At 45.6% G+C, this 24,353-nt stretch overlaps 1 protein-coding gene across 1 annotated transcript in view; it reads left to right on the plus strand.

Annotated features, from left to right (window-relative positions):
- Positions 1 to 24,353, plus strand: part of LOC123772279 (calcium-activated chloride channel regulator 3A-1) — a 253,061-nt gene that overhangs the window by 80,666 nt on the left and 148,042 nt on the right. The window contains exons 3-4 of the mRNA XM_069311299.1: positions 10,536 to 10,722; positions 13,877 to 14,051. Of these exons, the coding sequence (XP_069167400.1) occupies positions 10,536 to 10,722; positions 13,877 to 14,051 (362 nt within the window). The remainder of the gene's footprint in view (positions 1 to 10,535; positions 10,723 to 13,876; positions 14,052 to 24,353) is intronic.

A 24,353-nucleotide genomic window follows, 5' to 3' on the forward strand; every position in this document is an offset into this window, starting at 1 on the left:
CACTAGCACTCGGCGTATGCAGTTCTAATCGACCCCAAGACGCTACAATATTGTTAGTCAAATCGAAATTAATCGATTGGTAATTTCTATTATTAGTCTACATTTATGTAAACGGTTAAATAATAATGGTAGCTAGTCTTAGCTGATTTTGTAGAAGGTGGCTTGGACCTAATGGACCTAATGGACCCGTCAAATTCGTGTGTGCTAAATCCTCATTGCTCCTGAGGCTGATGGGGTCGTGCCGTGTCATCAACAACCATTTGTGAGGCGACCAATATCAGGAGGAAAGTTATTTTATGTGATTAATAAAAGCTTACTTATTCTGAGTGGCTTTCCATGCTTTTTACCTATTAACATAAAAATACATAAATAGCCAAATATGCAATGTTATATCAAGTTAATTGGATATAGAATACTTTCTAATGGTTAGCGAAGTCGTGCTGATGATCGGAGATTCTGGGGCCCCACAACAACTGTGACTCGCAGCAAGTTTCTGTGGGTGCTTGTGCCAGCGTGTTGGCTGGGCAAGGCTTTGTTCTAATTAATGGCATATTCCTCCTTGATGAACCCACGCATCGCGTGATTGGTTCAGTTTCAGACCATTTATGGACAAACAGACAGAGGAGCTTATTTTACTTGTTATTTAATTATGTTCAGTCTTGGGAAACACGTTTTTATTTATTCTGGTCCCCAGACTTGTCGTTTAAAGTTTGTTTAATTAATATAAGTTTTATGGTTCAATAAAAATCAGGTGATGTGGCAAAATATCTCATTTTCTAAGAGACATTAAGAAACGCAAATTTCTTTGTACAATTAACTAAGGTATCAAGGGTTACTAAATTGGTGTCAGATTTCCGGGGGGAAAGGTAATATGGGACGGAGTCCACTGTTTAGAACTGCCGAACATAGATACTTCTCATCAGAATTATGGTAAAATATTTTTAAATTTGATGTTAGTGACACATTTGTGCTTCAGTTAGTACTGAACGGATGTCCCGTATTAGAGTTGCAGGTGTTGAAAGTCTCTAGGCGATTACATTTTCCTGCTTACTCATATGATGCTAAGTTTATAGCTTTATTAAATTTTAAATATCTCAAAGGACTGAATGTGATCAATTTCTATCAAGTATGGTTCTGAAACATCAGTGGTATCAATGACATTGGTCGCAAACACTTGTGGCTTGTTTAGGCTATTGATCACAGACTAGCCACTGAGGTCCCTGGAATAATAATTAATATAAAATTATTATTCCACTAATAATAATTGTATAAAAATCAGTCTTCGGGTTTATATAGTCAGCCGTGCTCTCTTTTGTGCTTATTTGCAGAAGTTTATTTTTGCTGACAAAATTAGGATTTTATATTAGTTTAATTAAGTCTGAGGGTTGAATGTATTCAATCATTAAAGTCAAGTATGGCTCTGAGACTTCAGTGGGATCAGTGACATTGGTCAGAGTGACTTGTAGCTGATTAGGCTTCTGGTCACTGATTAGCCACTGAGGCCAATACTTCTGCTTCGTTATTCCCTGTTCTGGTAAGCCAGTTTATTAAAGTAAAATTAAAGGCACCTCATGACACAAATACTGACACACATATACATCTAGACCTAGATGCTCTAGATATTTCATCCCATAGATGTTTTCCTTCCATTCTGTCTAAGTTTAGTGGCCTGTATATAACTACTATTATAAGATTTTTAGCTTTTCGTTTAATTCTAGCCAAATAGTTTCTGTGTGTGGCTCAGTTTTGATTCCCTCTTTGAGACTACATTTCAAACTTTCCCTAACATATATGATACTCCCCCTCCTTGTCTAATATATCTATCTGTGTGAAATAGTTTAATTCCATTTATTTGATTTAGCAGTCTCCGTGGTGTAGTGGTAAGACACTCGCCTGGCGTTCCGCGAGCGCTATGTCATGGGTTCGTATCCTGGCCGGGGAGGATTTACTGGGCGCAATTCCTTAACTGTAGCCTCTGTTTAACGCAACAGTAAAATGTGTACTTGGATGAAAAAACGATTCTTCGCGGCAGGGGATCGTATTCCAGGGACCTGCCCGAAACGCTACGCGTACTAGTGGCTGCACAAGAATGTAACAACTCTTGTATATATCTAAAAAAAAAAAAAAAAAAAAAAAAGAAGATTTTCAGCTAATTGTTTTCTACATTAATCCATGGTTTGGTAAATCCAATAATATCTATTGTTCCTGTACAGACAAGAGCATTTAAATCGTTTATTTTGTTTCTTCGACTCCTACTGTTCGTGTAATATACTTTAAGTGTATTGTTATTTTGAGGCCCTTCTCTTTTCCATGTTCCCTTTGCCAATGTATATAAATAAAAAAGGAAATGTTCGTTTGTTCAAAATCGCTAATCTCCGAAAGTTCTTCACGGATTGCTTTGAAATTTTCCCACAACGTTCCATTTGCATCCGAGCGGGTTTTTATATACATACTATATAGATGTCACGGCTATGATGGGAAAAAAACATGTTATTTTTTTTAAACACGGTGTTTTTATGTGTTTTTCATGTGAATGAAATCTTCGAAATCTCTTTACCGATTGCTTCAAATTTTTTACACAACGTTGCATTCGAATAGGCGCGTGTTTTCATATACCTACTTATACATGCCTCGCATGTGACAGGAAAAAACATTTTTTTTTTAAACAGCGCCATCTCTTGGACGTATGAGCACACTCTGTAATCTCCAAAAGTTCTTCACCGATTGCTTTGAAATTTTGACAGAATGTTCCATTTGAATATGCACGTGTTTTTATATATCTGCTATATAGATACCACACCACTACGGGCTCACCATAGCCCGTGCTACTTTGGAACTTTTGTTTTAAGTAGCTGAATCTAAAACAACAACATACTACTCTATATAAAGGTACAGGTAAAAACATGTTTTTAAAGAAAAAACAGTGCCATCTGTTGCATGTAATAGCAAAACACGGTATACTAAATAGGTTATGATTCCATTTCAATGTTTTCGATTGCATTGATAAATTGAATTTTCGTAGATTTCGACTTATTTTAATTTTGATTTAAATATTTTGTGTGACTTTGCATTGAAATTGAGCTGTGTTGTTTACCATACCATTCATTTTTGTAAGTATAAGTATAGATGCCACACCTGTGACAGATAAAAACAGGCTTTTTTGAAAAACAGCGCCATCTGTTGCACGTAAGAGCAACTCACGCTATAATAAAAATGTTACGATTCCGTTTCAATATTTCCGATTTCATTGATAAATTCAATTTTCATAGATTTCGATTAATTTTCATTTTGATTTAATTATTTTGAGTGACATTGTGTTGGAACTGAGCTGTGGTTTACTATACCTTTCATTTTATGAGTATAGTTAATTTTTTTTATTTTTTCATTGTTTTTCATCTCGTTTTTTAAGTTTTTCTTATATATCAGTGACGGGAACTCAGATCATCTGATGTTCCCAATTTTCTGATGGGAACATTAAATTATTTGGGAATGCATCGGACAAGGGAGTGAGGAACCGTGGGGAGGACGAGAAGACGGGAATGGGGGATGGTGGGGAGGACGAGAATGGGGGATGGTGGGGAGGACGAGAATGGGGGATGGTGGGGAGGACGAGGGGACAGGGGAGGGGGTAATGGAGGGGAGGACTGCAAGACAAGGGAAGGTTGCTGTGGCTCAGCAACGCACATGCATTGGTGAACAACAGCAACGCGTGCCCGAGTACAGCTAGTTAGTTAATATAAATAGGAGCAACATCGTATTGGCCAATAGGCCTTCTGCAGTTACCTTGGTTCTTATGTTCTTATCTAACGTCTATGATTAGACGTTGATATATATGTTTCGTCCTAACCACACACTCGGACCTTGACAAAGCACTCAGGAGAGTGTGAAAGACTTGGTGTAAATTCTTTACATATATTTCACAAATATACAAGTATGGGTTTTTATCCTATGTTATTATGTAGCTGATTTGTCTGTGAGAAGACATTACCATTACTTCTTTATATATATATTAGTATTAAAGGCAAAATTAAAAGTTATTGTTTTAGATTTAACTACTAAGAACGAAATATCCTTATAGCACGGGTTATAGTGAGCCCGTAATTGAGTTTGGTTATTCGGTTATTCGCGATAACGTTGTTACTGTGATATTTGGGTCAAAGTTTTAAATGGAGGTGAGGTTTACTCCTTTTCTCAAGTTTTTTTTCCACTTCTTTTTTAGCGAACTGATTTTAGTATTTTGTTTTATTAACATTATCTTGATGGCGGATATAGATGCACAGTGTTCACTAGTGTGTCCCATTCTTCAACTGCCTTTCTAATCATTGTAGCCTCTGTGGATTGTGCACTTAATGCAGCTGCTCTTGTTGGATGAATGTTGAGTTTGCTGCGCAGGGCTTCAGTTGCTTCACATTCCAGTAAGTAATGCAATAGTGGCGCCTTGATCTTGACCAAATTATCCGTCCATGCACTTGTTTTATATTGAAGGTTTCTGTGAAGCGATCTGTGTATACTATCTTTGATTGACAGTCTGGTAGTGGTTCCAACAAGTTTTGCTCATATGGTGGCTATTCTTTATTTGATCCTGTTTTCTAAGGCTGGTAAGTTGGTTTCCATTCTTAGGTTCTCTCGACGCGTCCATATAGGTACTCCCAGCATTGTTCTGAGGGCATCATTTTGAGACACTTCCAGTTTTTCCCATTGGTTATCACTGAGGGATGTAAGAGCAGGAGCAGCATAGTCGATGAGTGACCTAACTGCTTGAACGTAGTACATTTTGAGTACTGGTAGAGTTGCACAATCTCTAAGACTTTGTCTGGGAGCGCAAAGCTGAGTTTCTGGCTTTGCAACATTGTCGAAGATATTCAATTTATTGAGTGAATTTCAACTGGCTGTCTATTATGACTCCAAGGTATTAAAAAGAGATAACACGCTCAATTTCTTGTCCTTGTATTGCGAGTCTGATGTCTTGAGTTCTCCTTTAATGGCCATTGCTTTGGTTTATTGCTGTTTATTTTAACTACTATGCGTTCCGCTTCCCTGCTGATGATGTCTAGGCATTTTTGTGCATGGTTCCTGGCGCCTTTGCCATTGATAATGACAACAAAGTCGTCTGCATAGTTAAGGAGTTTGGCTTTTGGTAGCTTGAGCTTCGTGAATTTTTCTGTGAGACAGTTGAGGAGGAAGGGTCTTTGTATATCTTTCTGTGGAATCCCATTTTCCAGCCTCTTTGAGGAGGATATTTTCTTTGAAATTTGACTTTATCTTCTCTGTTGAGCAGACGTTTTTTGGCAAATGCATGAGCAAGTCCTTTTATTTCCTCATCCACCAGGCAGCACAGTGTAGCTAGAGTATTGGCTAGCTCGAAGGCTTTTTCTAGGATCAGAAAAATAAGGATTCCTGGTTTGTCATTGATTTGATCCAGGAGGGAGGTAAGGCAGTCTGTGTTTCCAATACCTTCTCTGTAAGCAAACATATTTTGGTACAGTGGATTTGACTTTCCATTCAACTTGATTAAGAACCATTCTTTCCTCAGTTTTGGCCAGACAGCTTATTAATGAGATAGGTCTTGGATTTCCTGGATCTTTGAGTTTTGGAATGGGAACTATAATTGCACTACACCAAGAGAGTGGTCGAGTTCTTGTCACCCATACTCTGTAGATGAGATTCAAACATGCTTCTTCACCCTTTTCTCCTAGGTTGGCCAGCATGTTGTAAGTGATATTTGGTCCTTACCTGCAGCTGTGTTTTTAGTTTTCTTTGTAGCTTTTCTGAGTTCTTTAAGACTGAAAGGTTGGTCTAGTTCGTCAGGTAAGGCTAAAGCATCATCTATTTTCTTCCTTCTTGCTGCTTGAAGTCTTTGTTAGTAAGTCAGAGTTGCTTGGGGAAATTGAGTGGAACTGGCTCTTGAAGCAAATAGATTTGCCATTCTTTCTGCTTCTTGCTCTGGATGTACATGATGGGGCGGAGCAGGAGGCGATTTTCCTTTGGCCCCTGTTGATCTGCCTCCAGATGTCGTCCAAAGATGTATGCTGATTTAGCTTGGCACACCACTCGGGCCATTTTTCTTCTTTGATTTTTGCTGTTTCTTCATGCACATGATCTCAGATAGCTCTAAGAAGTTCCAGATTAGCTTGGGATTTGTCTCTTCTGAAATTCTTTCGTGCACAATTTTGTCTGTTATGTAGTTCTTTGATCCAATCACAGAAATACCAATGGTCTTTAAGTTGCTGGGTAATTGTTTTCTTCTTGGGAATGGAGAGATTTGCTGCTCTGTGTATTGCATTTACTAAATATTTTTCTATTTCTTCAGTATTATCAAGCGGAGTGTAATATGGGTGCCAAATTTTAAGAGATTCCTGAAATTTCGTCCTATCTGCCTTGATAAAATCCTATCCGGGTTCGGGAGCTGGAGGTCTGGGAGGTTGTACTATATTAATAACTGTTCTTGTAGCAAAGTGGTCACTGGTCAGTACAAGTGGTCACTGGTCAGTACAAGTGGTCACTGGTCAGTACAAGTGGTCACTGGTCAGTACAAGTGGTCACTGGTCAGTACAAGTGGTCACTGGTCAGTACAAGTGGTCACTGGTCAGTACAAGTGGTCACTGGTCAGTACATGTGGTCACTGGTCAGTACAAGTGGTCACTGGTCAGTACAAGTGGTCACTGGTCAGTACAAGTGGTCACTGGTCAGTACAAGTGGTCACTGGTCAGTACAAGTGGTCACTGGTCAGTACAAGTAGTCACTGGTCAGTACAAGTGGTCACTGGTCAGTACAAGTGGTCACTGGTCAGTACATGTGGTCACTGGTCAGTACAAGTGGTCACTGGTCAGTACAAGTGGTCACTGGTCAGTACAAGTGGTCACTGGTCAGTACATGGTCCACTGACCAATGACACAACTCATAAACACTGGTGGAGACAAATGTGAGGTCCATTATCTTAATTTTCCGCTGGAATATGACCCTCCAAATAGTTTAACAACCAGGTACCCATTTACTGCTGGGTGAACAGAGGCGTAGAGTGGAATGGATAGTGCTATCCATTTCATTATGTACGAGTTCATTTTTTTTTAATTTCAGTTGAAACTATGGTAGATATATGTCCTAACCTAACCAACCCTACCTAACCTAACCTAACCTATCTTAACCTAACCTAATCTTACATAACATCGTCAATAATTTATGTACTTAATATAATATAATAATTCAAATAAATGAATTGGAAACAATTTGTTGAAAATAAAGAAAATCACTTGGTCTATTAGGCAAATCGGGCCTTGCATAGTAGGCCGAGAAGTGCGTTCTGGCTACTAGGTATGATATATATATATATATGTCGTACCTAATAGCCAGAACGCACTTCTCGGCCTACTATGCAAGGCCCGACTTGCCTAATAGACCAAGTGATTTTCTTTATTTTCAATAAATTGTTTCCATTTAGTTTATTTGAATTATCATTATTATATTATATTAAGAACATAATTTATTGACTTAGTTGTGATAGTTTAGGTTAGGTTAAGATAGGTTAGGTTAGGTTAGGTAGGGTTGGTTAGGTTCGGTCATATATCTACGTTAGTTTTAACTTAAATTTAAACAAATTAACTTATACATAATGAAATGGACAGATTTATCATTTCATAAGGAAAAAAAATGAAATTTATATAAATTCAGGAAAACTTGGCTTATTAGGCAAATCGGGGCTTGCATAGTAGGCCAAGTACGACGTTCTGGCTACTAGGTACAACATATGTCTATATATATATATATATATATATATATATATATATATATATATATATATATATATATATATATATATATATATATATATGTCGTACCTAGTAGCCAGAACTCACTTCTCAGCCTACTATGCAAGGCCCAATTTGCCTAATAAGCCAAGTTTTCATGAATTAATTGTTTTTCGACTACCTAACCTACCTAACCTAACCTAACCCATAAAGATAGGTTAGGTTAGGTTAGGTAGGGTTGGTTAGGTTCGGTCATATATCTACGTTAATTTAAACTCCAATAAAAAAAAATTGACCTCATACATAATGAAATGGGTAGCTTTATCATTTCATAAGAAAAAGTTTAGAGAAAAACAATTAATTCATGAAAACTTGGCTTATTAGGCAAATCTGGCCTTGCATAGTAGGCATAGAAGTGAGTTCTGGCTACTAGGTACGACATATATATATATATATATATATATATATATATATATATATATATATATATATATATATATATGTATATATATATATATGTATATATATATATATATATATATATATATATATATATATATATATATATATATGTCGTACCTAATAGCCAGAACGCACTTCTCAGCCTACTATTCAAGGCCCGATTTGCCTAATAAGCCAAGTTTTCATGAATTAATGTTTTTTCGTCTACCTAACCTACCTAACCTAACCTAACCTAGCTTTTTTTGGCTACCTAACCTAACCTTACCTATAAATATAGGTTAGGTTAGGTTAGGTAGGGTTGGTTAGGTTCGGTCATATATCTACGTTAATTTTAACTCCAATAACATAAAATTGACCTCATACATAGAGAAAAGGGTTGCTTTATCATTTCATAAGAAAAAAAATATAGTAAATATATTAATTCAGGAAAACTTGGCTTATTAAGCAAATCGGGCCTTGAATAGTAGGCTGAGAAGTGAGTTCTGGCTACTAGGTACGACATATATATATATATATATATATATATATATATATATATATATATGTCGTACCTAGTAGCCAGAATGCACTTCTTTGCCTACTATGCAAGGCCTGATTTGCCTAATAAGCCAAGTTTTCCTGAATTAATATATTTTCTCTAATTTTTTTCTTATGAAATGATAAAGCTACCCATTTCATTATGTATGAGGTCAATTTTTTTTTATTGGAGTTAAAATTAACGTAGATATATGACCGAACCTAACCAACCCTACCTAACCTAACCTAACCTATCTCTACAGGTTAGGTTAGGTTAGGTAGCCGAAAAAGTTAGGTTAGGTTAGGTTAGGTAGTCGAAAAACAATTAATTCATGAAAACTTGGCTTATTAGGCAAATTGGGCCTTGCATAGTAGGCTGAGAAGTGCGTTCTGGCTACTAGGTACGACATATATATATATGCATATATATATATATATATATATATATATATATATATATATATATATATATAAATATATATATATATATATATATATATATATATATATATAAATATATATATATATATATATATATATATATATATATATATATGTAAATATATATATATATATATATATATATATATATATATATATATATATATATATATATATATATATATATATATATATATATATATATATATATATATATATATATTGGTAACAGTCTTTCTTGTAAATATATGTTGTTAAATATGACCGAAAAGGTAAGATTAACAATTCTAACACGAATTTTCTCAATATTTCTTATGTTTCTTTTCACTGTCGATGGTAATTGAAAAATCAATTCTGCAAAATTTATTTATATTTCTAGTCTGATGCGACGCTTGAACGCATTTCGTAATAACTTATTACATTTTCAAAGACTTTAGTTTACACACAGAACTGTAACCTGTAAACACGCTAATCCGTCATACTTATACTCGCATTTGGGTGAGGTGATATGGTGCAACAGTTTTGGATGAGGTGAACAAACTTGTGACAAACACAAGACAGAATACAAAACTGTGGGTATTGATTGGATATGAGAGCATAAGAACGGAAGTAACTGCAAAGGGCCTATTGGCCCATACTTCCTCTTGATTAGTTCGGAGTCTTGTAGGGGGTAGAATATAGTTGTGCATTAATTGGCTGTTGATTGCTGGTGTTGACGTTTTTATGGATAGTGCCTCGTAGATTTCGAGCCGCCTGCTATCGCTGTACCTATCGATGATTTCTGTGTTGTTTGTTAAGATTTCTCTGGTGATGGTCTGGTTGCGAGAGGAGATTATATGTTCCTTTATGGAGCCCTGGTGTTTATGCATTGTTAATCGCCTGGAAAGAGACGTTGTTGTCTTGCCTATAAACTGAGTTCTTTGGGGCTTACAGTCGCCAAGTGGGCATTTGAAGGCATAGACGACGTTGGTTTCCTTCAAGGCATTCTGCTTTGTGTCTGGAGAGTTTTTCATGAGTAGGTTGGCCGTTTTCTTGATTGTATAGTAAATCGTCAATTGTATTTTCTGATTTTGTAATGTAATTTGTCGTGCGTTTTATAAATATAAGTCTGTTGTCATCTCACTACTCAGCTGTTTCCCTATACCTTGAATTCTCCTTGACACAATTAAAAGCCTTATTTCCTTAGACAACAATAATACATGATAGAATAATAATGATAACAATACTACGTGATAGGACCGTGACAAACTATGCAATCAATGCTGAGAGGTGAACAATACTTGCTTTAATGTTTCATCAATGCAGATGGTGAAAATATATTATTATACAAGTTGGTATATTTGTTTCCTCATGTGGTGGTGACTGCCGCAGGGAGGCAAGGTGCCACTGGTAAAGACAGTGCCGGAGGTGAAGGTGCAGCTTGGTCACGACCACCCAGTGTTCGGAGGCCAGCCATGGACCCAGCAGACACTGGGGTGTGGCCAGCCCGCACACTTCATACACCTTCCATATACATTCCTCAGGGCCGATAGTTTCTCCTCTCCCTATCTCATCAGAGGTGAGTCCATGTTACAAGGGAGTTCATGATAGTAGATAGGCCCATAATGAGAGGTGAGTCAATGTTGATAGCAGAGTCCATGATAAAGGGGTAGTGTAATCTGGGCCTACGAGCAATATTTTTGGATTTTAAAAATTATTGCTCGTAGGCGCCATCTTTTTCTGTGAATGACATTAGTGTTGCCTTCTGGTGTCCCTAATTTATCCGTAAATGACGTCATCGACCGTCGGTCACAGGGCCGTTAAATTTTCCATGAATTTTTATCCCCAGAGTAAGATCCAGTCTCGTATTTTTGTCAGATATTTTAGTTTTTTTCCAATATTGTTCATTGACTATTCAAAGACTGCATATTTGTACTAACTATTTTGTTTACGTCAAAGATTGCTTATTAGCATAAGTTCAAAAGAGCTGTATGTGTTCACTGTACGACTGTACAGTGAACACTCACAGTTCTATACACATACTGTTCTACTGTAGTGCTCACTACACTAATATAACTACTGAAGTGCTCACTACACTAATATGACTACTGTAGTGTTCACTACACTAATATAACTACTGAAGTGCTCACTACACTAATATGACTACTGTAGTGCTCACTACACTAATATGACTACTGTAGTGTTCACTACACTAATATAACTACTGTAGTGTTCACTACACTAATATAACTACTGTAGTGCTCACTACACTAATATATTATAACTACTGTAGTGCTCACTACACTAATATAACTACTGTAGTGCTCACTACACTAATATAACTACTGTAGTGCTCACTACACTAATATAACTACTGTAGTGCTCACTGCACTAATATGACTACTGTAGTGCTCACTACACTAATATGACTACTGAAGTGTTCACTACACTAATATAACTACTGTAGTGCTCACTACACTAATATAACTACTGAAGTGTTCACTACACTAATATAACTACTGTAGTGCTCACTACACTAATATGACTACTGTAGTGTTCACTACACTAATATAACTACTGAAGTGCTCACTACACTAATATGACTACTGTAGTGCTCACTACACTAATATGACTACTGTAGTGTTCACTACACTAATATAACTACTGTAGTGTTCACTACACTAATATAACTACTGTAGTGCTCACTACACTAATATATTATAACTACTGTAGTGCTCACTACACTAATATAACTACTGTAGTGCTCACTACACTAATATAACTACTGTAGTGCTCACTACACTAATATAACTACTGTAGTGCTCACTGCACTAATATGACTACTGTAGTGCTCACTACACTAATATGACTACTGAAGTGTTCACTACACTAATATAACTACTGTAGTGCTCACTACACTAATATAACTACTGAAGTGTTCACTACACTAATATAACTACTGAAGTGTTCACTACACTAATATAACTACTGAAGTGTTCACTACACTAATATAACTACTGAAGTGTTCACTACACTAATATAACTACTGAAGTGTTCACTACACTAATATAACTACTGTAGTGCTCACTACACTAATATAACTACTGAAGTGCTCACTACACTAATATAACTACTGTAGTGCTCACTACACTAATATGACTACTGTAGTGTTCACTACACTAATATAACTACTGTAGTGTTCACTACACTAATATGACTACTGTAGTGCTCACTACACTAATATAACTACTGTAGTGCTCACTACACTAATATAACTACTGAAGTGTTCACTACACTAATATAACTACTGAAGTGCTCACTACACTAATATGACTACTGTAGTGTTCACTACACTAATATAACTACTGTAGTGCTCACTACACTAATATGACTACTGTAGTGTTCACTACACTAATATAACTACTGTAGTGTTCACTACACTAATATGACTACTGTAGTGTTCACTACACTAATATGACTACTGAAGTGTTCACTACACTAATATGACTACTGTAGTGCTCACTACACTAATATAACTACTGAAGTGTTCACTGCACTAATATGACTACTGTAGTGTTCACTGCACTAATATAACTACTGTAGTGTTCACTACACTAATATATTATAACTACTGTAGTGTTCACTACACTAATATGACTACTGTAGTGTTCACTACACTAATATAACTACTGTAGTGTTCACTACACTAATATGACTACTGTAGTGTTCACTACACTAATATAACTACTGTAGTGTTCACTACACTAATATGACTACTGTAGTGCTCACTACACTAATATAACTACTGAAGTGTTCACTACACTAATATAACTACTGTAGTGTTCACTACACTAATATGACTACTGTAGTGTTCACTACACTAATATGACTACTGTAGTGTTCACTACACTAATATAACTACTGTAGTGTTCACTACACTAATATGACTACTGTAGTGTTCACTACACTAATATGACTACTGTAGTGTTCACTACACTAATATAACTACTGAAGTGCTCACTACACTAATATAACTACTGTAGTGTTCACTACACTAATATAACTACTGTAGTGTTCACTACACTAATATGACTACTGTAGTGTTCACTACACTAATATGACTACTGTAGTGTTCACTACACTAATATAACTACTGAAGTGCTCACTACACTAATATAACTACTGTAGTGTTCACTACACTAATATAACTACTGAAGTGCTCACTACACTAATATAACTACTGTAGTGTTCACTGCACTAATATGACTACTGTAGTGCTCACTGCACTAATATGACTACTGTAGTGTTCACTACACTAATATATTATAACTACTGTAGTGTTCACTACACTAATATAACTACTGTAGTGTTCACTACACTAATATAACTACTGTAGTGCTCACTACACTAATATATTATAACTACTGTAGTGCTCACTACACTAATATAACTACTGTAGTGCTCACTACACTAATATAACTACTGTAGTGTTCACTACACTAATATAACTACTGTAGTGCTCACTACACTAATATATTATAACTACTGTAGTGTTCACTACACTAATATAACTACTGAAGTGCTCACTACACTAATATAACTACTGAAGTGCTCACTGCTGCAGTGTCTAACATTAAAAAGTTGGGAGACGTTAGAATAACATCACAACCTCTGAGACTAACAAAGATCCTCTTTTCCTTGGCGGGCGTGGGCGTGGGCGTGTGCGTGGGCAGGTAAGCGTGTGGTGCAGGAGTGGGCCAAGCTGCGGTGGGGGGTGTTCAGCGAGCAGGGTGTGGCGGGGGACGAGGTGTTCCCGCTGGCCTACGCCACGGTGGCCGCCCGCCTCCACAACACCAGTGACTGGCTTCCCAACTACTGTGTCGACAGAGACCTCTACGGAGAGTTCCGGTTAGTCCCCAGGGAATGTGCTCTTCATGTCAACTCCTTATTACATAAATAATTTGTACTTTGTGTAGCATAATTATTGAGCAAGTGGACTCTTTTTCTGAAAAGATATTGGATACTTTTTTTGTGTTTTGAAGGTGAACTTCATAAGAATCTCAGTAAGTTCTTGCAAGGTTTGGTCTTGTATAAAGAGGTTCTTCAAAATGTTGACATAAATCTATCCGTAAGGCTGCTCATAATTTTTTTTTTTAATTTTTCCCGGAGGGGCGAGTTTATTGGGCAGCGCCATTCATCCTGTGAGTGGCGCACACAACGCCATATCACCATGTACAGCACTCCCCAATAGGAAGAAAACCTGATGGGGTTTTTCATCTTGCAGCTTGTACCCAGACACACCTGGGACTTGCTTAACTATCTCAAGGGAATAGCTTCTCAAACAAGAAGATTAACATTCGTCAACCCTTAAAATCTTATGTTATTTTGCGAGTGAAAAATGGGGAAATAACATAAACAATGAGAGGTTTATTATTCTACACATATTTCTAATGTCTCTCAGATGTTCCCATTCTCTCTAATAGTGATCTAGGCGGTGTACGTCACTCTCACCACAGATTCTGCAACTCCTCTGCTCAACTGTTGTTTCCATTTGAAATCTCCATGGATATTTGTATCCAAGACGGATTCTCGCTATTACTGATTCTGTCCCGCGGCCACCTCCTCTTCGTCCATAATGATTAGGATTGCCAGCTGCAACCATGTTGTAGCAGCGTGCAGATTCACTGATTTGTTCTTCTACTCTCCTTTCCTCGGTAACCCTTGTCACTATGATATTGCCTGATGATACCTCTAATTTGTAGAAGAGTCTTGGGTATGAAATATTCAATATGATCACCTTCAGGACCTACAGCAGCAAACACATCTACTCGTTCATTTTCACAGATTCCAACATCGGAGGGGATCCACAGAAATTTGACAACTTTTCCCTGATTGGTTAGTACTCTCACAGCTCTCTTGATTTCAACGACTATAGCAAGATTTTCTGCTCGATTTCTAATAAGGCTTTGTAGCGCTGTTTTTGAGTCAGTGCAGATCACTGCATCATTAGTGTTTTGTTCAAGGAATCTTAACGTCATAACTATGGCATTTACCTCCGCTTGTATTAAAGAGGCATAGTTCTCAATACGTGCTTTTCCTTCATTTCCGCATTGAAAGGCATTGTTCCTAATGACAGTGTATGCTGCACCAGCCCTGCAATTGACAGGGTATAATGACCCATCAGTGTAGATTTGATCTAATTCATTTCCGGCTTCTTTATAGATTTCCTCAAGATAATTGTGCCTCATTTCTTGTGGTATCATGTTGGACATTTTTGTTGTCATCTCATTGATGATCCTCCTGCATGGGTTATCAACCCAGGGAGGTAACCTCTCTACAGGCATGTGCTCACGGGCGTGCTCATGCAGGTGAAGTTCTTCGAGGTAGCAGACTGATCTGTGATAACATTTTTTGCTTCTCCTGTTTCCCCGTGTAAGTAGCACAGAACTCAGGTTTTTTCTTGGCAATATCATTGTAATGGGGATCTCTAGTTCTCTTAATTGCAAGCTTAGAATTCAGTTCCTTAATTCTGCTTTTAACACTGGGGAGGGATAACTTCTCTCATAGATTAGATGTATTGGCAGTTCTTGGGACTACAAGAATGATTGTCATTTTGTATGCTTTTAAGTTTTTTTCATATCGTTTTGGGAATAATTGTATAAAACTGGCGTGGCATAGTCTATGATGGAGGGCACATAGGCTGTGTATATCATTTTAAGCGCGGCAATAGAGGCCCCATACCCATTCCAGGTCATAGCTTTTAGTGCCCTGAATCGACTTTTGCATGTTCCTATGAGTTGGTTGAGCTCTTCTTTCTTCCCATTGTTAGAGCCGACAGTGATGCCAAGGTACCGGTAGTGGTCAACTATTCCAGTGTTACACCATTAATTTGTGGTTTTTTATTTTCTCCTCGCTTGTGATGAGAGTATACTTTTGTCTTGTTTGTGGAGAGAGTGAAACCGAGTTCAACACATTTCCATCCAAGAAGTTCAGTGGACTGTTTAATTTTTCCGAAGATGGGAGCTTACATTAGGATATCATCTGCATATCCCACTTGTTTTGTTCCTTCCGGAAATTCAATATTTGCAGTGGCGTTCGTAAGTATGTTAAATAGTGTTGGATCCTCCAAGGAACCATTGTGGGGGTCCAGAGTTCCATACTCATTGTGCTCGAGATTGCTCCGTAGAAGCAGATCTTGGCTTTCCTCATTCTAAGGTAATCTTCAATCCATTTCACGAGTCTTCCATTGACACCCATGCATGCAAGCTCGGCCAGTATCGCAATCCCTGGTGCTTTGTCGAAGGCTCCTTTGATGTCAACAAATACAGAGTACTTATAATAATAATAATAGCTGTGTCATTAGCCAACTAATTAACTAAACAATTTGCTGTACTCCGTCCTTTAACAAATCCAATGACCCCCTCCCCAATCCTGCCTATTTTGTCCAACAGTCGGTTTAGGATAATTCTTTCAAGCATCTTCATAATGTTTATTCCTCTACATGTATATGCGCAATCTTCCCGAAAATTCTCACAAAATCATTTAATTTTTGAAATTCAGTAAATATTTTGATGCCGAACTTCAGCAGCGAGTTTGAAAGTCACCTAAAGTGCGAATAAAGCAACATTCACCGGGGCCACTGACCACACCCCGGGGTAACTGACCACACCCCGGGGTAACTGACCACACCCCGGGGTAACTGACCACACCCCGGGGTAACTGACCACACCCCGGGGCAACTGACCACACCCCGGGGCAACTGACCACACCCCGGGGTAACTGACCACACCCCGGGGCCACTGACCACACCCCGGGGTAACTGACCACACCCCGGGGTAACTGACCACACCCCGGGGCAACTGACCACACCCCGGGGTAACTGACCACACCCCGGGGCAACTGACCACACCCCGGGGCAACTGACCACACCCCGGGGTAACTGACCACACCCCGGGGCAACTGACCACACCCCGGGGTAACTGACCACACCCCGGGGCAACTGACCACACCCCGGGGTAACTGACCACACCCCGGGGCAACTGACCACACCCCGGGGCAACTGACCACACCCCGGGGCAACTGACCACACCCCGGGGTAACTGACCACACCCCGGGGTAACTGACCACACCCCGGGGCAGCTGACCACACCCCGGGGTAACTGACCACACCCCGGGGCCACTGACCACACCCCGGGGTAACTGACCACACCCCGGGGTAACTGACCACACCCCGGGGCCACTGACCACACCCCGGGGCAGCTGACCACACCCCGGGGCAACTGACCACACCCCGGGGCAACTGACCACACCCCGGGGTAACTGACCACACCCCGGGGTAACTGACCACACCCCGGGGCAGCTGACCACACCCCGGGGTAACTGACCACACCCCGGGGTAACTGACCACACCCCGGGGTAACTGACCACACCCCGGGGTAACTGACCACACCCCGGGGTAACTCACCACACCCCGGGGTAACTGACCACACCCCGGGGCCACTGACCACACCCCGGGGTAACTGACCACACCCCGGGGCCACTGACCACACCCCGGGGTAACTGACCACACCCCGGGGCCACTGACCACACCCCGGGGTAACTGACCACACCCCGGGGCCACTGACCACACCCCGGGGTAACTGACCACACCCCGGGGCCACTGACCACACCCCGGGGTAACTGACCACACCCCGGGGTAACTGACCACACCCCGGGGCCACTGACCACACCCCGGGGTAACTGACCACACCCCGGGGTAACTGACCACACCCCGGGGCCACTGACCACACCCCGGGGCCACTGACCACACCCCGGGGTAACTGACCACACCCCGGGGTAACTGACCACACCCCGGGGTAACTGACCACACCCCGGGGTAACTGACCACACCCCGGGGTAACTGACCACACCCCGGGGTAACTGACCACACCCCGGGATAACTGACCACACCCCGGGGTAACTGACCACACCCCGGGGCAACTGACCACACCCCGGGGTAACTGACCACACCCCGGGGTAACTGACCACACCCCGGGGTAACTGACCACACCCCGGGGTAACTGACCACACCCCGGGGCCACTGACCACACCCCGGGGAAACTGACCACGCCCCGGGGCAACTGACCACACCCCGGGGCCACTGACCACACCCAGGGGTAACTGACCACACCCCGGGGTAACTGACCACACCCCGGGGCCACTGACCACACCCCGGGGCAACTGACCACACCCCGGGGCCACTGACCACACCCAGGGGTAACTGACCCCACCCCGGGGCAACTGACCACACCCCGGGGAAACTGACCACGCCCCGGGGCAACTGACCACACCCCGGGGTAACTGACCACACCCCGGGGCAACTGACCACACCCAGGGACAACTGACCACACCCCGGGGTGACTGACCACACCCCGGGGCAACTGACCACGCCCCGGGGCAACTGACCACACCCAGGGACAACTGACCACACCCCGGGACAACTGACCACACCCCGGGGCAACTGACCACACCCAGGGGTAACTGACCACACCCTGGGACAACTGACCACACCCCGGGACAACTGACCACACCCCGGGACAACTGACCACACCCCGGGGCAACTGACCACACCCCGGGGCAACTGACCACACCCCGGGGCAACTGACCACACCCCGGGACAAATGACCACACCCCGGGGTAACTGACCACACCCCGGGGTAACTGACCACACCCAGGGACAACTGACCACACCCCGGGGCAACTGACCACACCCAGGGACAACTGACCACACCCCGGGGCAACTGACCACACCCAGGGACAACTGACCACACCCCGGGGCAACTGACCACACCCAGGGACAACTGACCACACCCCGGGGCAACTGACCACACCCCGGGGTGATTGACCACACCCCGGGGCAACTGACCACGCCCCGGGGCAACTGACCACACCCAGGGACAACTGACCACACCCCGGGGCAACTGACCACACCCAGGGACAACTGACCACACCCCGGGGCAACTGACCACACCCCGGGGCAACTGACCACACCCCGGGGCAACTGACCAGACCCAGGGACAACTGACCACACCCCGGGGCAACTGACCACACCCAGGGACAACTGACCACACCCCGGGGTAACTGACCACACCCCGGGGCAACTGACCACACCCCGGGGCAACTGACCACACCCAGGGACAACTGACCACACCCCGGGGCAACTGACCACACTCAGGGACAACTGACCACACCCCGGGGTAACTGACCACACCCCGGGGTAACTGACCACACCCCGGGGCAACTGACCACACCCCGGGGCAACTGACCACACCCCGGGGCAACTGACCACACCCCGGGACAACTGACCACACCCCAGGGTAACTGACCACACCCCGGGGCAACTGACCATACCCAGGGACAACTGACCACACCCCGGGGTAACTGACCACACCCCGGGGTAACTGACCACACCCCGGGGTAACTGACCACACCCCGGGGCAACTGACCACACCCAGGGGTAACTGACCACACCCCGGGGTAACTGACCACACCCCGGGGCAACTGACCACACCCCGGGGCAACTGACCACACCCCGGGACAACTGACCACACCCCGGGGTAACTGACCACACCCCGGGGTAACTGACCACACCCCGGGGTAACTGACCACACCCCGGGGCAACTGACCACACCCAGGGGTAACTGACCACACCCAGGGACAACTGACCACACCCCGGAGCAACTGACCACACCCCGGGGCAACTGACCACACCCCGGGACAACTGACCACACCCAGGGACAACTGACCACACCCCGGGGTAACTGACCACACCCCGGGGCAACTGACCACACCCCGGGGCAACTGACCACACCCCGGGACAACTGACCACACCCCGGGGTAACTGACCACACCCCGGGGCAACTGACCATACCCAGGGGCAGCTGACCACACCCCGGGGCAGCTGATCACACCCCGGGGCGACCACACCCCGAGGCAACTGACCACACTCTGGGACAACTGACCACACCCAGGGACAACTGACCACACCCCGGAGCAACTGACCACGCCCCGGGGCAACTGACCATACCCAGGGGCAGCTGACCACACCCCGGGGCAACTGACCATACCCAGGGGTAACTGATCACACCCCGGGGCCACTGACCACACCCCGGGGTAACTGACCACACCCAGGGACAACTGACCACACCCCGGGGTAACTGACCACACCCCGGGGCAACTGACCACACCCCGGGGCAACTGACCACACCCCGGGGCAACTGACCACACCCCGGGGTGACTGACCACACACAGGGACAACTGACCACACCCAGGGACAACTGACCACACCCCGGGGCAACTGACCACACCCCGGGGCAACTGACCACACCCCGGGGCAACTGACCACACCCCGGGGCAACTGACCACACCCCGGGGTGACTGACCACACACAGGGACAACTGACCACTCCCAGGGACAACTGACCACACCCCGGGGCAACTGACCACACCCCGGGGTGACTGACCACACACAGGGACAACTGACCACACCCAGGGACAACTGACCACACCCCGGGGCAACTGACCACACCCCGGGGCAACTGACCACACCCCGGGGCAACTGACCACACCCCGGGGTAACTGACCACACACAGGGACAACTGACCACACCCAGGGACAACTGACCACACCCCGGGGCAACTGACCACACCCCGGGGTAACTGACCACACCCAGGGACAACTGACCACACCCCGGGGCAACTGACCAGACCCAGGGACAACTGACCACACCCCGAGGCAACTGACCACACCCCGGGGTAACTGACCACACCCCGGGGCAACTGACCACACCCAGGGACAACTGACCACACCCCGGGGCAACTGACCACACCCAGGGACAACTGACCACACCCCGGGGCCACTGACCACACCCCGGGGCAACTGACCACACCCCGGGACAACTGACCACACCCAGGGACAACTGACCACACCCCGGGGCAACTGACCACACCCAGGGACAACTGACCACACCCCGGGGCAACTGACCACACCCAGGGACAACTGACCACACCCCGGGGTAACTGACCACAACCCGGGGCCACTGACCACACCCCGGGGCAACTGACCACACCCCGGGGCAACTGACCACACCCAGGGACAACTGACCACACCCCGGGGCAACTGACCACACCCCGGGGCCACTGACCACACCCCGGGGCAACTGACCACACCCAGGGACAACTGACCACACCCCGGGGCCACTGACCACACCCCGGGGCAACTGACCACACCCAGGGACAACTGACCACACCCCGGGGCAACTGACCACACCCCGGGGTAACTGACCACACCCCGGGACAACTGACCACACCCCGGGACAACTGACCACACCCCGGGGCAACTGACCACACCCCGGGGCAACTGACCACACCCCGGGGCAACTGACCAGACCCAGGGACAACTGACCACACCCCGGGGCAACTGACCACACCCCGGGGCAACTGACCACACCCCGGGGCAACTGACCACACCCAGGGACAACTGACCACACCCCGGGGCAACTGACCACACCCCGGGGTAACTGACCACACCCCGGGGCCACTGACCACACCCCGGGGCAACTGACCACACCCAGGGACAACTGACCACACCCCGGGGCAACTGACCACACCCCGGGGCAAATGACCACACCCCGGGGCAACTGACCAGACCCAGGGACAACTGACCACACCCCGGGGCAACTGACCACACCCCGGGGCAACTGACCACACCCCGGGGCAACTGACCAGACCCAGGGACAACTGACCACACCCCGGGGCAACTGACCACACCCCGGGGCAACTGACCACACCCCGGGGCAACTGACCAGACCCAGGGACAACTGACCACACCCCGGGGCAACTGACCACACCCCGGGGCAACTGACCACACCCCGGGGCAAATGACCACACCCCGGGGCAGCTGACCACACCCCGGGGCAAATGACCACACCCCGGGGCAACTAATCACACCTCCGGGGCAACTGACCACACCCCGGGGCAACTGACCACACCCCGGGGCAACTGACCACACCCCGGGGCAACTGACCACACCCAGGGGCAGCTGACCACACCCCGGGGCAACTTTCCACACCCCGGGGCAACTGACCAAACCCTGGGACAACTGACCACATCCCGGAGCAACTGACCACACCCCGAGGCAACTGACCACACTCTGGGACAACTGACCACACCCTGGGTCAACTGACTACACTCTGGGACAACTGACCACACTCTGGGACAACTAACCACACCCGGGACAACTGACCACACCCTGGGACAACTAACCACACCCGGGACAACTGACGACACCCTGGGACAACTGACTACACTCTGGGACAACTGACCACACTCTGGGACAACTAACCACATCCCGGGGCAACTGACCACATCCTGGGACAACTGACCACACCCTGGGACAACTGACCACACTCTGGGACAACTGACCACACCCTGGGACAACTAACCACACTCTGGGACAACTGACCACACTCTGGGACAACTGACCACACTCTGGGACAACTGACCACACCCTGGGACAACTGACCACACTCTGGGACAACTGAGCACACTCTGGGACAACTGACCACACTCTGGGACAACTGACCACACCCTGGGGAAACTGACCACACCCTGGGGAAACTGACCACACCCTGGAGAAACTGGCCACACCCTGGGACAAGTGACCACACCCAGGGGCAACTGACCACACCCTGGGACAACTGACCACACTCTGGGACAACTGACCACACCCTGGGACAACTGACCACACTCTGGGACAACTGACCACACTCTGGGACAACTGACCACACTCTGGGACAACTGACCACACCCTGGGACAACTGACCACACTCTGGGACAACTGACCACACTCTGGGACAACTGACCACACTCTGGGACAACTGACCACACCCTGGGACAACTGACCACACTCTGGGACAACTGACCACACCCTGGGGCAACTGACCACACTCTGGGGCAACTGACCACACTCTGGGACAACTGACCACACTCTGGGACAACTGACCACACTCTGGGACAACTGACCACACCCAGGGGCAGCTGACCACACTCTGCGACAACTGACCACACTCTGGGACAACTGGCCACACCCTGGGACAACTGACCACACTCTGGGACAACTGACCACACTCTGGGACAACTGACCACACCCTGGGGCAACTGACCACACCCAGGGGCAGCTGACCACACTCTGGGACAACTGACCACACTCTGGGAGAACTGACCATACCCTGGGGTAACTGACCACACTCTGGGACAACTGACCACACCCGGGACAACTGACCACACCCAGGGACAACTGACCACACCCTGGGACAACTGACCACACTCTGGGACAACTGACCACACCCTGGGACAACTGACCACACTCTGGGACAACTGACCACACCCTGGGACAACTGACCACACTCTGGGACAACTGACCACACTCTGGGACAACTGACCACACTCTGGGACAACTGACCACACCCTGGGACAACTGACCACACCCTGGGACATCTGACCACACCCAGGGGCAGCTGACCACACTCTAGGACAAATGACCACACCCTGGGACAACTGACCACACCCTGGGACACCTGACCACATTCTGGGACAACTGACCACACCCAGGGGCAACTGACCACATCCCGGGGCAACTGACCACATCCTGGGACAACTGACGACACCCTGGGACAACTGACCACACTCTGGGACAACTGACCACACCCTGGGACAACTGACCACACTCTGGGACAACTGACCACACTCTGGGACAACTGACCACACTCTGGGACAACTGACCACACTCTGGGACAACTGACCACACCCTGGGACAACTGACCACACCCTGGGACAACTGACCACACCCTGGGACAACTGACCACACTCTCGGACAACTGACCACACCCCGGGGCAACTGGTCACACCCCGGGGAAACTGACCACACCCCGGGGAAACTGACCACACCCTGGGACAACTGACCACACTCTGGGACAACTGACCACACCCTGGGACAACTGACCACACCCTGGGACAACTGACCACACTCTGGGACAACTGACCACACTCTGGGACAACTGACCACACCCTGTGACAACTGACCACACCCTGGGACAACTGACCACACCCCGGGGAAACTGACCACACCCTGGGACAACTGACCACACTCTGGGACAACTGACCACACCCTGGGA

Source organism: Procambarus clarkii, chromosome 69 (genome assembly GCF_040958095.1).
Source record: "Procambarus clarkii isolate CNS0578487 chromosome 69, FALCON_Pclarkii_2.0, whole genome shotgun sequence".
Taxonomy (NCBI): Eukaryota; Metazoa; Arthropoda; class Malacostraca; order Decapoda; family Cambaridae; genus Procambarus; species Procambarus clarkii.